Below are 16,374 nucleotides of genomic sequence, written 5' to 3' on the forward strand. Positions count from 1 at the left end.
TCATCCACAAACAAGTTGCGACCAAAATGTAAACAGTATTTGTGTGAGGATATTAATTTACATACACACAGCATGAAAACAAACAAGTATGCCACTCGAGTATAACAACACAATGTCAAAGCACCCTGTCAAACAGTAGCCCCTATGTATTGCTACATAAGAGAGTGGCACAAACAAAGCCACTTGTTTCTACGAAGCCAACTCCATTTCATAACTCGAGAGGCACATCTCTCATGAAATTAAGATACAGTGGCAAGCCATTATTGTGACATGTTTAGTATGTGAGTGAGGCTTCCACCTTTGCCCTAGCTCTCTCCGTGTTATGTGAATTAATTTCTGCATGTTTGCAAACAAACTGGCGTAATTTCAATGCATTCAATTGAGTTACAATGGAACATGGAAGCAGCCTGGGAGTCGGGCAACAATGGCATGTACGTGAGCTGTGACGTAACAAGTTGCTTGCCGTGTGCATTTGAATTCCTTAAACAGATCAACTGTGTGAGCGATCAAGCTATTTCAGGTTTCTTCAACTTGACAGGCAACTATTCGCAGCAGCTGAAACAGAAGACGACAGCTCCATTCCATGCAGCACACAGATGCCGTGGCAGTCGCCCTCAGTGGGTGGGGTTTACTGCCGCAGAGCTTAACTTTCAGAGAAATTTTCTTTCACAGTCGCATTCTGTACAGGCAGCACAGGCCCTCTACTTTCATTTTTTGCTGAAAACTACAAATTGTTGGGTGATGTGCCATGGCCCCTTTAATATCTCATATGTTTCCTAGTTTGCTGGCATCTTGTTGTGATAAACAAGAAATCAAGCCCCTTGGTTGCCCCTCTTATTCTTGCTTGTGCTCTTAGCCATGCTTCTGAATTTGAATGATGAAACATTTCTGGAATGGCTTACTACAGCAGCCAGTGTTTGCTGATACCATGTTTCTATTTACTGCATAAAAGCATGTGGCAATGCCGTAAAATCATTCTTTTATAATTTCAATTAGCATTAATTAGTAGATGGATCAGCAACCACTTCAAATTTAATATCTCTCGAGGGGTACGTTTCAGAAGTAAAAAATAGAATAGGAAAACCCTATTGGTGTCCTAGTAAGCAATGCTCCTTCATGTCACCGTTTTTCACCCACTCAATGTGCCCTTTACCTTGGTCGACATTTTTCTCTTACTCCACTATGTTTGTCCTCGACCATGGGACTCTTTACTAAATAAATGTACACTGATGAGCGAAAGTATATGGACCATGAGAGCATGTGCAGGGGTGGAAGTGGGCTTCAGCCTTATGGAGCAGTTCTGGGAGCAGGAATAATGCGGTTTTGGAGAAGCTTTGGAGCAGTAAAAAGGCAGTTTGGGGCAGCTCTGGAGCACCAAAAGGTGTGTTTTGGGGCATCGAAATTCAGTTTTAGAACAAATTCTTAGGGTCACACATTAGTGTTAAAACAGCAACTCAAGACTACAGATGAGCTAATAACAGTTATCCTAATACTAAACCCAATAAGGCTCTATAAAAATAAATGTAAAAAAGTTATGTTCTGGTAACTGACATGCCACAGCCGACATGAGAACCGTGGGGAAATTTAGATGCACCCTCCACGCCATTGCTCAGCGATGAAGTGGAAATTTTGTTTTTACGATAGAAAGTATACAGAGACTTAACAAGTTTTTGCCGTCGCTGCCATGCTCCGCGTAAACTACAACTTGGTAACATTCCCCGCGCATAGTATGTTCTAATTGCACGTAAAGTTGCGCGAGCTGGGCCGACGAGGGCTGCTTAAGCAGAGATTACACAAGCCGATCTCCCATTGCTCGGTGGCTGCCCGCCATAGCATACTATCACGTGTTAGACCTGCCGTCGAATGAACAACACCAAATAGACAGCATGCCCCCCACATCGTAATTGTTACGAGCGGGCAAAAACACGTAAGTGCTACTGAAGCAGAGATCAAATGTGCCAGCCCATCCCAACTGCTGGGAGGGCGCCTAGGATAACACCTCCCTGCGTGTTAGAACTGCCGTCGAATGCTCAAACAGAAAGAAAACCACCCGTTACATGAGCATAAAAAAACGCGGGGAGGGGGGTCGCTAGCAGGTGTGCGTGCTATTTCAGCAAGCTTTCAATGCGAAGAGACTGTGTGAAAAGAGCTCTTCTCCCTAGAGTGGCCGTATTTTTTTATACCAGTGTTTCGAAGGAATCCCGCTATATCAGATCCAAAAGAGTTGGCTGCCAGTCTTACTTCATTATAACATTATATATAAGTTGTTGCTCTCGCATTCACTGCATTGCATTAAACGGACCGTCGTGTTGCCAGGGCTAATTGCGAAGGTTAGAGTTCATCGAACTGGCAGCGCACTCTGAAACACGTGATGACGAATCGATCTCCGAAGATTCGTTGTTGTTACCGTGGTCTCGGAAAGTTTATATCAGCACCCAATCTGACATTCCCTCAGTAGTGACGACCAGTGCTACGGAATAGAAGCCTCCATTTCATTCGATTCCATTCCTCGGGGAATTGGAACTTGTCGCAATTCCATTCAATGTAATTCCTTGGAATAAAAAATATTAGCCCGTTCCCTTCCTGGGAATGGCAGGGTCGTTCTATTCCATTCCTTTGATTCCTCAATACAGGAAATGCATCCTGATAATATTATTGACTTAAAAAATGAACGACACCATAAATACAGTGTCATGAGATGCATTAAGAACTGCAAAAGTACGTAAAACACGTTGCTAAGGTCGACAGTTAAAAGCTTGGTGGCATATCTCGTGCCGAAAAACCACCCTATCAACTCCCATACAAGCAGTTCTCCCCCTACATATAGTATTTGCACGGGCGGCATGTTTGAACAAATTGTGATATTTTATTTGTTTAAGCTTATATTTATTAATGCTAAACTGGTGACATAGCATATTCTTATGTTGACAAATGCAGTGTTCAAGAAAACTAAGCAGTTTTGTCCCATGTCCTGAGCGGTCATGAATATGAACAAAGCTAAAATTTCGTTAATGGGGAACAAAATGCTTTAGATCTGCTGGTATTTGATGGAACAGTGCACCATTACTAGGGCACCTTGTGCCTTTGCATCCAATACGCAACACAGGGCCGCACTGCTCGTTAGCACTCACGCTTGTCAAGCGCACATCGCAAGCATTGATGGGGTGAGAAGAACTTCGTGTTTGACTATGCGCAGGTATGCAATGCCTTTCATGCCGCAAAGGTTATTTATGTGTGCCAAGTACTAAACTGCTCGTGAGATAAAAATAAGGCCGGGCATAGAGTATTTCCCTTTTTTGTGTGGCGTATCAATGAGAACCAACGTGCGAGGATAATTTGTTTCTCCCTTCAGTATCTGTTGAGATAATGCATTCGTTTGTATGCCAACCTATGCCATGGTTTCTTTTTTACAAACTGGCAGATTGTTCACACTTTTATATCACGCTTACTCTTGGCTTTGGCTAACTAAAGGTGAACCTAGAGAATGCATTGTGGGCTTCAGACTTGGAAAAAGCATGTACTGAGGCCGACATGACTAATTTGAGTATGATATTACAGTAAAAACTATTAGCGGTGTAGAAAAATACTCCCAAATGTACTCATTGTTTGGCAATGCAAACACGGGTATGGGCCGAGTCGTAGGAACCAAGCGAATTTGCAAAAAGAAAAAAAAATATGACGATAATAATGAAATGATGCCACCCCGGAGCACTGGGAGTGCAGGATGACCAGCTCTCAGCTCGAGATTCTGGAACTTGTAATCTCCTGGCCTTGATCTCTCGGACGCCTGATCTTCCATACAAGTTCGGCAATCAATCACTAGATCCTTGGTCACTAGCTGGCCTCACAAAAAGTGCTCAAGTGTCCTTCAGTTTTCTACATGCTCCAATTATGGTTGCAAGCAGTGCAAGATGCAAAAAGAACTTTATTTTGATTTCATTCATAGAAATGTTTTGATTTTTAACGGAAAGTTATGAGCTGAATAGGCGATTCGGCATGCAGTTTTAAAACCAGTATTGTGAGTGGACAGCTCCTTGAGCGGTTGGGTCTTATAAAACGTGAGATAAGACAATTGCCGTCCACTTAACTATGTGTTGCGCTTCCAAAACAATACCTGCTCAAGCGTGAACCACTGGACGCAAGAGCCTATGTGGTACTACATTATGGTAGTGCTTCTTCAGCCGCCCGGGTGCAGCAGCGCCACCACCCGGGTGCGGCAGCGCCACCACCCGGGCCTTCTCCCCCTCCACCCTCTAGCACAAAGTGAACGTGGGTTTAGTTTGGTGCGTGAGTTTTCTTCAGGAATCGGGGAGGCGCTGTGGCCATGGTTACATGGGCTTTCCTGCTTCAGGCAGCTTCAGGAACCAATACTTTTAAATGGTTATTTCTCTCTGTCTGTACAAAGTGGGAGCGCCCACAGTTCATCGCGCAGGACTGTGAGCTGCGCTGTTCAAAAGACTTCGCCGACAGAGTTTCAGGCGAAGGCGCTCATGTGTCTAGATAGAGCGGAAAGTATGGCAAAAGAGGGGGGGGGGGGGAGTAGGAGGTGTGATTGCAGTGAACAAAAGCATCATGCCAGCATTAATACGCATTATGCCTGCATTATTACACATCAAAACTTAGAAAAGCATTTTTTCAAACATGCGTCCGAGTTGGCCAACGGTGACAAAAGCTAGCACAAAGACATGAAGGGTGCGAAGACAGCAGACGGCTAACAGCACTTTAAAGAACACGTGCTCCATTTTCAATAAAAGACATAATTCCACTTCCATTTCATTCTGGCGTCACGAATGATTCCGATATCATTCTAATTGTGGAGTGGTGATTCCGCAACACTTGTGACAACACGATTCTCCGCAATAAAAAAAAAAAAGAGCTAAGCTGATCGTTGCCGCGGGCCACACCATGCGCATGCAGTGAAACCATGCATACGCGCACGCTTGGTATCGAAAAAAAAGAACCGAATGACATGGATATCATGAAAAACTATTTGATAAATCACCCTCCATATCCATCACGGCCCCACATATGTGACGTTAACTGAAAGCGTGGCACTGCCAATGCAAAGGTAGTTTTCTTTTCTTGGTTTGGAGGGGGAGGGCACATCTTTGCATGTGGCTAGAGCGGCAAGAATGGCGGTAACACCGGCTCATGAGGCGCAGGCCTGCCTGTCCGCCTCTCACACATCTGCGTGCTATATTGAGCGCTCACTCTCGCCTGGGAGTCACCAAGGCTACGAAGCTGCCACCGCCATTGCTTTGCGCTTCGGCGGCGGCGGGGCCACCCCGAAAAATGCATGCTCCTGCCAAAACAACAAAATATGGAGCGAAATTTCTAGATTTTCCGTAACGAAAATTAGTTTTATCAAGGTTGACTTTTTCTGTTACTTTGTTACGTAGAGGTCGCAAATAATGTGCTTCCATGGAGTAATGACAGGGAATAGAAAAAATTCGTTAAATGGGGGAATTCATTATATGGAGGTTTGTTATAAGCAGGCTTAACTTTAACACAAATAGAAAGGACTACATGCGACATTACCATTACAACTTTAGAATTGTTGCTATTGCATTCATTACTTCGCCGATGAAACTCATTTTCATTTTCCAATTTATATGGTTCAATGGTCTCCATCGCAGAGCTCGCGCTGTGCTCGGCAATGGTGCAGAGAGTTTTTAGCAACACCACTGCCGTCTTTACAGTTCGACTAACAGCCTTGCTGTTAAAACATATAAAGAGTCGCATAATGAGGTATGCACACAAACGTGGCACCTTAACAAGATTCATGCATTTTGTTCCAGCGGCGCGAGATTCATGCATGAACTAAAATGCGACTTGACCAAACTACATTTGATATGAATGCGGTTGCGTCTTTTGTGTAGCCACCGAGTGTTGCCCGGTTGATGATGAAACTCAACTAAATTTTGCATTGCAGGTGCAAATTGCCATTTAGGCGCAGAAGGTCAGACTGGCACAGAATGATGCAGCACTTCCGCATCTGCATATGCTGAAATCGCCACCTGCACCATCTTTACTCGGAGACAACTTTCAGTGGCAACGAAGGGAAGGCTACGGAGCCAAATTGAGCATGTGCGACCGCTGTAGAATATAGTGCCACGAGTACGCCCATGTTTTCTGCGTGAAAGTAAGAAAAATGAACAACATTACTTTCTACTAGATGCTGTTCATAAAGAGACGCTGCACACGTCGAGGCGATACCATTATTTGTTGTTGCTTTGTCAAGAGTCATTTCGCATTCTTGTGCGTCTGAAAACATTGAACGTTTTACGTGCACCTCACAATCAAAATGGCGTCTTTGTCATTAGGTCCAGCTATTCCGACGACTCGCGGAAGGAGCTCGTGTCAAATTTCTCTCACAAATGACTGTGTAAGCAGGCCTATCAAAATGTGTGCAGTAGGATTACATGACATGAACGCAGCCATCATTCAAAACGCAAACCAAATCGGATTACTTCGCGGAAGAGTAAAGGAGCAGTAGCTCCGCGAATGTTGCCTTCCCTTCATAGCCACAGAAAGTTGTCCCCGAGTATAGTGGCAAGCCATCTCTTGTCGAGAACACTGCTCCAACGAAATTACTGTCAAACGTATTGCTCGGACGTAATGCATCAGAGAAATGCTCTCAAAAGCAGATGGCTCACCACTAGACTGCGTGCTGACGACCATGGTCCATATACTTTTGTTCATGGGTGAAGGTAACATGTCTTTTGCTCAGCCTCTTCCACCCACGTTCTGTAAAGGGGTCGACACAATAACAAGGAACATTTCTAGCAAAGTTACTTTCTTAGCTTGGCTACAGCAAAAACACAGTCAAGTGCAGACTCAAGAGGCCGGCAAGAGATGTCGCACGTGAACCAAACACAAGGATTGAGCGCCCAGAAGCCACTAGGCAGAATTGAAGCAGCGTATGACCTGGCACCCCAATGGACAGATAAGTAAGACTAGACCAGCTGCTGTGTCACCTATTTGGCAAGATCGCAAGCAGACACATTCACGAAAACCTGGAAAGGTACCCAGAGAAACCTTCACCTTAAATGAAACCACGGTGCTCACCCGTGAGTTACTTGCTGGCTTCTCGTCACCTTTCCGGCGCACCTCCTCTCGAGCACGGTTCAGAACAGCTGACTTGTGAGCGGACGTGCGACTCTCGTCCCTGCTGTGCGATGATGACTTGTGGCTGTGCAAGGAGGCAGAACCCGAGGAACTGCGCTTCGCGTCTCCTGAGCTGGAAGACGGCTTTTTCGCCAACTGAGACGATGAAGAAGAGGAGCCCTTGTGCAGCGGGGCCTTGGGCTTGTGCGAGTATGCGTAAAAGGTGTCCTCCTCCTCCTCGTCTTCAGCAGCTATCGACTTGGACGATGAGACGGGCTTCTTAGAGATGGAAGAGCGCGCATCCGGAGGTCGGCTGCCATTCTGCAAAACAATGACGACATGCAATGGCTCTCATCACATTGTGTCGCTGGAAAATTCTGTGAAACTGCCAAGCTTTAACATCTAAATTTTTACAGCTGAAGCGCGAAAAAAAAGTAGACAGCGGACGATGTCTAATGTCTAACCCATTCCATCTCTACACATGTCTGGTATCTTTCTTAAAGAGCCTATTTACTATGAAACCATATTAATTCAATGTGCTACAAGGATGTAACACACTGCAGTGGTAATATTGAACAACTGCTTTTCGAGACGACATAACTTCTAAAAGTTCACATGCAGCTCAGCACCAGAACCATCACCCTATGTCTTGCACACATGCGCACCTGCTCACAGCTAAGCTACAGAAAATATCTGTCGGGCCGATGGGCCCTTATCTGCAGCATGCACGGTGGAAGCAGGGCGAGAAGAACACATGTGCATTGCACATGCGGAGGACGAGCGTCAGCATCCAAAAAAGCCACAGGAAGCGGAAAAATGGCTGGCCAATAAGGAGAGAGGGGAGACGAGCACGGCGGCTTTTCGGTTGCAGGCCAGCGATAGAATGTGGTGGCAATCGCGCTAGGCGCAATGGGTTTTTCTTCCGTGCGCACTACAGAGGAGAGGCCACGCGGTTTGGGAGCATCGGCTAAGGCCAGTTGATGGCGAGTATTCTACATCGAGTTGCGTGTGAGTTTGATTCCCTGCTGTTATGTTTCACGCTGGCTTTCCTGCTGTTGTTTCGCTGCATATGTTCCATTGACTGCCAGTCTGCGGGGATTGTTTGTTCCAGGTTTCGGTTCTTTTGTGTGCGTTAGTGCCATATTGAGCTGGTCCTGAAGGCTGTTTGTGATCGTTTTCAGTTGTGCAATAAATTCGGTTCTTGCTACATGCATTGCTGGCTGGTGCCTTGCGAATTTTGGCTCACTGACCCCCCTGAGCGGAGGCGGGGCCCTCATATTATGGAAGAGATCATGTCCCAGAAAATATTTGTTCTGGAAAATCCCTCCATGGTTAGCAAAAAGCATGGATTGCTTATAACATAAGTAGCGGGAGTCGCAGTGATGTGATTGGCAGAAGCCATTTTGGAGCAGGTTTTTGGAGCAACCAAAAGTGAGTTTTGGAGCAGGAAAGAAGGTTTCCGGAGCAGCATTTTTGAGCACGAAAAAGTGCTTCCAGAGCAGCGGAAAGTGTATTTTGGATTTTATAGCAGGAAAAAAAATTTTGAGGCAACTAAAACCTTTTGAGAGCAGAAAAAAGGGCTTTTGAGCCGCTAAAATGCTGCGTAGTCAGAGGGTGGCAGATCAGGCTCGTGCCCCCCCCCCCCCCCAATTTGAACATACAGTTGAGCCCACATAAAACGGCCCCACTTAAAATGAACTTTCGCTTAAAACAAACAATATCCGCGTGACCGTGAAAATATACATTAATTCAATGGCACAAAATCGCACTTACAACAAACGTCTCCAAGCGCCGTTGATCGGTTACAGCGAACGGAGCCAGTGGTCTGCCGACTTCCCGGGAAACCAATTTCGACCATTGATCAGGCATCGGCAAGGTGCCCATACATTATCATTGTTAAACACCGACCCTGCCTTTGTGACCCTCTAGTTGCCCCTCTCTAGTTGCGAGTCGGGGCATGGAGGAAGGAAAGCTGTTTCCTTCCTCCATGCCCCGACTGCTTTTTCTTACACGCCCCTCCGTCCTTGTCCCCCCGCTACTCTGAGCTCCCCGCATCGCCAGACGAGGCCCGTGTTTTCACACTGCCACCAATCTTTCGAAGACCGGTCAGCCATCTACACTGTTTTTGATTGCTGGTACTGTCGTTGGCATCGCCGGCCTGGAGTGATCAGACCATTTGCCAACATCGTCGGCCACCAGCTGTATCCGATAGCCTCCATCTAGTGCACGTGCGTACGCTACCCCACCGGTTCTCATAATTTGCGATTCATTTCGTGTTTAGGACTTGTTCTCGCTCACTTCGCACTTGGCTCAGCATGCCCTCTGTACGCATGTGGAAGCATGAAAATGGCTGTTAATTTGCGCGGAATAAATCGTGGAATATCGAAATTCGTGAGGCCACACAAACGCGCCGGCGCAACAAAACGATTTTTCGACCGCGGGCACCGATTCTTTGAACACCGCCGCATGCACCGATCCAGGCGGCCATGCTTTGACTTCTGCGCGTGCAGGCACTGTTTCCAAGTTTTTCTACGTGCGAGTTTCGCGGACCTTGCAAACAAGCTACCCATGGAGGAAGGAAAGGAAGAAGAGGGCATGCCCAGCCGGCGTGCTACGTGAAAAGTGTGGAAGAAACGACATCATGGCGGCCATATTCACTGGGCACAATGGCGCCGTTGCTATAGTTGTAGTTGCTATAGTGTAGTGCAGTGGAGATGGTTTAGCAGTGAGCGGCCGCGGCTGGCAGCGGCATGTGTGCCTCCCCAGGTCTCGTGCTGAGCCGTGGCGGACAATATCCGTGCTCTGCGCCGCGTTATTGGTTGCGCAGTGTTCTCCTGGCAGTTACTGTACTCTTAGCAACATTTACAAATCCTTTTGTCTATCACGGGTTTTTAACAGTGCGTAGAACGAGTGCATATCCATGTGTCGTGCAGCGGATGACGCGGATGAAGCAATTAGTGCTGGGCACCATGACGAAGTGGAACGGAGACGAACGCCTTGAAGGTCAGTGACGATTGGGCAGTGCTCCTGCTTGTGACAACGGACGACGCTGTTAAGACCAGCAAGACGCAATGAGGAACATGTGCACATACGTTGTTTCGTGTTGTGTGCGTACAGTAACAACTTGCATGTGTGTATTAAGACACCTTTTCTGTTCCGCTTCGTATACTCTCCCACAGCATTGCGGGTAATCTCAATATAACAGCAACTGCGTTCAAGTGTCACTTGCACCGTGCTCAAAGTCACCACGGTCACAGAATGCTGATGCCGGTGAGTTTCACGCGGAACACGGACCCAGTGGCCGGACTTCCATTAGTTTCAGATCGTCACATCACGAGCGCTGCGCAGCTCACGTGCTTTCCGAGCCTGAGAGAGAGTCGTGCCTTCTGCTTTACATTCAGGTGTAAACAAGGGAGGAGAATTTGCCCAGCCAATATGGCCGACTTCCGGTTTCATCGCAGCTTCACGAGTGACGTCAGGGCCTCTCCTACCTTTCCTTCCTCCGTGAAGCTGCCCACCCTGCCTCCTTCCCGTGTTTATCGGTTTTCAAGGTTGCCCTCGTGCCGCAGCCTCCCCTCACTTTATCGCAACTATTTGCCCTTCTCTCACAAGTCTGCTCTCCTCTCTTGATCACAACCCCTTCACCTGTCTCCACTGCTCCGCGACGCCCGCCACACTGGCTCGAATTAGTCTCGTTTTCTCACTGGAAACGGGCGAAGAGCTGTTCCACGCATTCTGGCATGTATCTCGCGTGTGCGCAACTTGCTCGCTTTTGGTGTGCGTGTGCAGTCATGATGGCCGACGGGAGGACTAGCACGCTTTTTACTGCCACTCAACAAAACGTCGAAACTGTGACCGCTTAGCTTGAGTGTAATCCAAGCGTTAGGTGCCGTGTTGCGGAGCGTTTGCTCATAGCTGTTGACCACCTAGTAGCCAACTTGCCTCTTTGGGCGTCCCGGCATTCAACTCTGGAGATGATGAATATTTCGTGGGCGGCGGTGACGGCTACATGCGCACGAAACCTTTTACGCGAGGCTGACTTCGTCGACGTCGGGCCTGATGCCGAGCCTGAAGCTTCTGAACTGCGGTAGCGATTTGTAGCAGCGCATCGTCGACTCCGACCTGGAAGAGCGGGTGAAACATCTGTTGCGATGGTTTAATTACGGTCGATGATGATGCCGACACTGCGGAACCGTGCATAGATCAAGGCATTGTGAATGAAGTCCATGGCGAGAGCGATTTGGAGGAATCGGATTGCAAGAACGACGAAACTTTGGAGCCAGTGCCTCATGCAGCTTATGCTACGGGCCTCGGCGAACGAGCACCCTGCTGTTTTAAATCAACTCGAGACTGCCCTTATCGCTTCTGCTCTTCGAAACACGTGCATCACGGACATTTTGGGGCAAAAAAAAATATCTGTTTTCATTCGCAACTTTTTTTTAAAAAGCTGTGTTTCATTTACTACGAACTTCGTCATACAGCGAACGGATGCCGCGTCACGCTCAGGTTCGTTATAAGCGGGCTCGACTATAATATGTATATAATATATATATATATATATATATATGTGGAAAAGAAGTGTATACCTAAGGGCTCGTTTTTCTGTCTTTTGACACAATATTAATGAGAATCAACAGATCTAACAGTCTGTTAAATCTCATTATTATTGTGTCAAAACACGGAAGAACGAGCCTTTAGGTATACACTTCTTTCCCTTATTCATTAACGAGGGTCTTGTACTGGCAGACTTGGTGCCGTTCGGTTGTATAGGAGGGACTATTGTTCAGCTGCCCGCTCGTAATAAGTTCATGTGCCACGTGCCGCCACACAGGCACATAAAAGGGTGTTCCACACTCGCCACTATGGCTATACATGGCGCTGACTGACACTCCCACGTTTGAATTCACATATAAACCCAATAAAGTGGCTGGGGGGATAGCCGCCATGATAGCTCAGTGGTTAGAGCTTCGAACACGTTATTCGAAGGTCGTAGGTTCAATTCCTGCTCACGGCAAGTTATTTTTTCACCCACTTTTCTTTCTTATTTACATTACACTGGTTCTAATAACTTCCCCTATACATTCCTTGTCTGTTAGACCTCATATATACGTATATAAATAAATTTTTTTTTGCTAAGATCCCAAATCAACACTCAACCACACATTCCACCTGTTCGGCTTTAGATCAAAATGCCCCCCCCCCCCCCCCAAAAAAATGCCTATGCCTCTGCGCTGAAGGCTAATTGCCGAGTGGAAAACTTGAATTAGTGAGAAATAAAACAGCTAAATAAACCACAACTCAGCAGCATTTCATGAAGCTTAATGCATGCATTAAGTCTGCGCTGAAGGCTAATTGCCGAGTGGAAAACTTGAATTAGTGAGAAATAAAACAGCTAAATAAACCACAACTCAGCAGCATTTCATGAAGCTTAATGCATGCATTAAGCTTCATGAACTACTCATAGCCTTACCAGACTACTTATACGGACTACTTATAGCCTTACTGCTTATAGTGCAGGACCCCTATAATAGAGTCTTTCCTTCCTCCCATTTATTTTTCCCACTCTGCGCATACATGTATTGCGCTACCCCTGAGATGAGACATCAGCGTAGTAGTGGCTAGGGCTAGAAATGGATTTAACTAGGCTACAGTCAGTTTTGGTTTCAATATGTACAAGTTGTTATTGGAGTAATTTTGTGTACTTGCGAGTTCTTGTCTCTTGCAAGCGCTCCCGAGATAAATCGCGACACTGTAGTCGGGCCGGGCCGGGTGGATGCAATATTTCCTTGGGTACGGGCCCGGCCCCGGTCTCGCTTTGAGTGACTGGGCCAGGCTCGGCCGAGAAAGCTGAAACAAGTTTCGGGCCCAGGCTGAAAATCGAGGCCTGTGCACTGCTATAACTGAGACTACCCTCATAGTGTGCTGAGCGTACAGCACTGTGAATGAGCCTACCAAGGTTTTGCTAGACTCCCACAAGAAAAATTTTTAAGTGACGAAGCTTCACAATCCAAAAGGATGAGCAAACGACAGGAAAGTCGCAACGCTTCGTGCCATTGTATGGCTTTATTGTTTTTCATCGGCTGTGTTAGCTGCGTGCCTTAAAAACGTATTTTCTATTGATGATCACAACGATAGCAGCCACGTTTCCTGTGCAGCAGGTTGCGGCAAACAGTAGTCTCAATTCCTATTTGTGCTCGCTGGACATGTGCTTGCCTTCAGAACTGCGTCATGGCTACTCGTGATCGCATCTATGGAAGTTTTTGTCTGCAGCATTGCAGCAAGCAGCATTGCCTTGAGTTGTGCATTGGATGCGCACGTATTTTCACGGTCACGTATAATTGCTTCGGCATGACGCATTTGTACTTGCAGCAGTTGTGGCAGATAGTTATGGTTGAACCAGGTGCGAGCTGACCAAGTGTGTGCCTTCAAAACACTGGCGTTGTCATTCACAATCCCAGGACTAATAATGAGAAGCGGTAGTTTTGTTTTGTCAAAAACATGACTGGAGGTACGAAGAACGATTCTACTATAGCCCACATGCGCATAAAATGCACGGGCAGCCTCATAGGGCATGTTACCTTGCACCTCAACGACGAAAAATTTACCGGCATGTGCATGCAGTGGCAGAAAGTGTGCCTCCAATAAAATCAAGAGTGTTGTGATGCGGCCGCGTGGCTCTGGAAGACACAAGCCAACGAAAAATTGCCGAGTTTCTAGCGATATTTTTGGGCAATCCCAGGCAATTTCCCTTTCCTTGTGTAGTAGCACTCGCAAAAACTTCATTGAAGTGGAAGTACCCAGGAAAAGCATTCGTTGTGACGAGACATTTTTTTCACTGCTTTCTATGGACAGCTGTTGGAGAATCGAAAATTATTCATTTGGGGGAGGGGGGGGGGGGGATTTCTTCGAAGCAGGATTCAACAGTATTACTACTGCCTGCTACTGTCGAGTGCTATCAAAGTGGAAGTGTACAGTAGACTCCCATTAAACGAAACTCTCTTAAACAAAATTGCTGCTTAAATGAAACAACTACCTCTAATATGATTGGTTTCACAGTTGAATATTGTACTTCGCTTATCTCTCAGTAAATGAAACTCCTTCGTGAAACGTATTTTCCTGGTCCCTTCAGATTTTATTTAAAAAGAGTCTACTGTAGTTCAGAGTAAACATCTGATATGATGACAAACTTTATTTTTCTACAGGCAAAAGATCTCCAGTGGGTTGTTGCAAAGGGCATTGCTAATGGTCGGGGCTCCTAGTCCAGGGCTCTACTGGCTCTTGCCACGGAGTATTTGAAGAGGAGAATCTCTAGGCCGCGGCAGTGCGCGAGGGCGGCGCGATAGCGTCACGGCAGAACGCGGGTTACGCCGAAGCACGACAGATGACGTTTTCGGCCTGTTGCCATCTTTTACATGCTTTTCTATGGACGGGACGCATAAAAATCGTGATAGCGCCTCGTACATTGTAAAATTTCTAAGATTTCTGTCTGTAACATCAATCGGTAGATATGACAGATATTTTAGCTGCAGTCACTAATCGATACTGCCAGAATTATAGGCCGTACAGCGCTTGAAACGAACTGCTAATAGTGGCCCCTGAGAAGACGAAGTCTGCCGCCGCATGCACGCGCCCCTCGCTCCTCGCTCGCATATTGTGCGCGCGCATGCATAGGTGGCCTCGGGAGGGAGAGTTCCCAACAAGTTCGGGCATCCCTTCGCGATTTGCTGGTTTTCTTTCTCTTTAGCGCTCTCAGTGGCTTCCACACGTTTCACCGGCGGCGCCGACTCCGACGTTTGCGCGCGTTTTTCACGCCGCGACAAAGGAGAGTGCTTTGCAGATTTCGACCAGTGGTTCTCAAGGATGGGGCGCAAATATTTCGTGCCCAACTGCAGCAGCGGGTACGCGGTCCTGCAAGGAGAAGGTAATTACCTTCAAAGCTCTTAGTGACCCAGTGAGGTTGGAAGCGTGGGCTCGTGCCATACCAAGAAAAGACCGACAGCTGACGCCTCGTGACTACGTATGCGAGAAGCACTTCTCGGACACTGACATAGACAGGCGGCGCTATTAAGGCGAGCTCGGTGGCGAAGTTCTCTTTGACAAACCGAAACGGCCAGTGTTATTACGAGACGCCGTGCCTTCAATCTTTCCGCGCTGTCCCAGCTACTTGTCTGCTGTTCCCAAAAAAGACAACGAACTGGACCCGACACGAAGAGCAGAAAGCATGCAAGGACAGATACTTCGGTGGCTCGAGGTACGAACAAACCCGCTGCTTGCAAGCGTGAGGAAATTGAGACTGTGTGTCATGTAACGTCCTCTTCGCATGAGTTCACTGCATTGAACTACGAAGAAACAAGTACCGGCGTCTCCGAGGTTGAAAGATACAATACTGCGCCCTGTGCCGGTAGTTCTGGTGTGGCTGACGCGCTAGTGACGAACATGCAAATAGAGTCTTCGCAACTTAATTAATCTCAGATGTGCGTCTTGGACAAGTTCATGGGACAACAAGAAATTGTCATGCCCAGCACTGCTTGGAGCCGACAATACGTCGAAGAAGGAGCTCCAAGCATCTGCTTCATCCAGCTGAAGAAGGCATCACCGACAACACCGATTTTTTTAAATAAGAGCCTCGAGTTCACATTGTGCAAAGAAGGTGTGAAGATGACAGAGTGCGTGCTACAGCGAGAGGTCAGCAGCAGAATAGTGAACTCTTGCGCAGGAACCCAGCATGCTATTGACGTCACCAAAATGCTCGAGGTCTTCCACAAGAAACTTGTATGTCGCAGCAGTCCAACACAGGAAAAGTTTCCTGGGATCAAAGTAGAATGTGGCTCCGTCGACGCGACCGGATTTTGGCGGCATAGAAGGTGTGCCATTCTTCTTGATGGTCGAGAAGATCAGTGAGGCGCGTGCAAGACGTTGTCCAACACACTACGCGTTGTGGTGTACACGTATCCCGAAGGAGTACGGCCACCAGCGTGGGTCCGGTCTTAGCGAGCTGCAGGACACGCGTTAACCGTCGCCGTGGCGGGAAACACGATACTGCTCAAGTCGCAACACTTTATTGAGGCAACACCAAACGCAGTACAGCCCGTTGCAAAAAGGCTCGGCGGGAAAGCAAGTAGGCTTATCCACGCCACGGGCACAAAGTACTACACAGGGTGCCACGAGCACGTCTCCGCGGTAAAGGTGATCCACGGAGACACCGGGACAAAGGGCCCGGTTGCTCGAGCGAGGGCAAAGGCGCTCGCGTTGGCTTCGGAGGGAGAC

General features: G+C 47.3%; 1 protein-coding gene across 2 annotated transcripts in view; it reads right to left on the reverse strand.

The window, feature by feature from the left end:
• Positions 1-16,374, reverse strand: part of LOC119170891 (uncharacterized) — a 106,564-nt gene that overhangs the window by 39,401 nt on the left and 50,789 nt on the right. For both annotated transcript variants that reach the window (XM_037422170.2, XM_037422169.2), the window contains exon 8: positions 7,069-7,428. In XM_037422170.2, the coding sequence (XP_037278067.2) occupies positions 7,069-7,428 (360 nt within the window). The remainder of the gene's footprint in view (positions 1-7,068; positions 7,429-16,374) is intronic.

The sequence above is a fragment of the Rhipicephalus microplus genome, chromosome 2, assembly GCF_043290135.1.
Source record: "Rhipicephalus microplus isolate Deutch F79 chromosome 2, USDA_Rmic, whole genome shotgun sequence".
Lineage (NCBI taxonomy): Eukaryota > Metazoa > Arthropoda > Arachnida > Ixodida > Ixodidae > Rhipicephalus > Rhipicephalus microplus.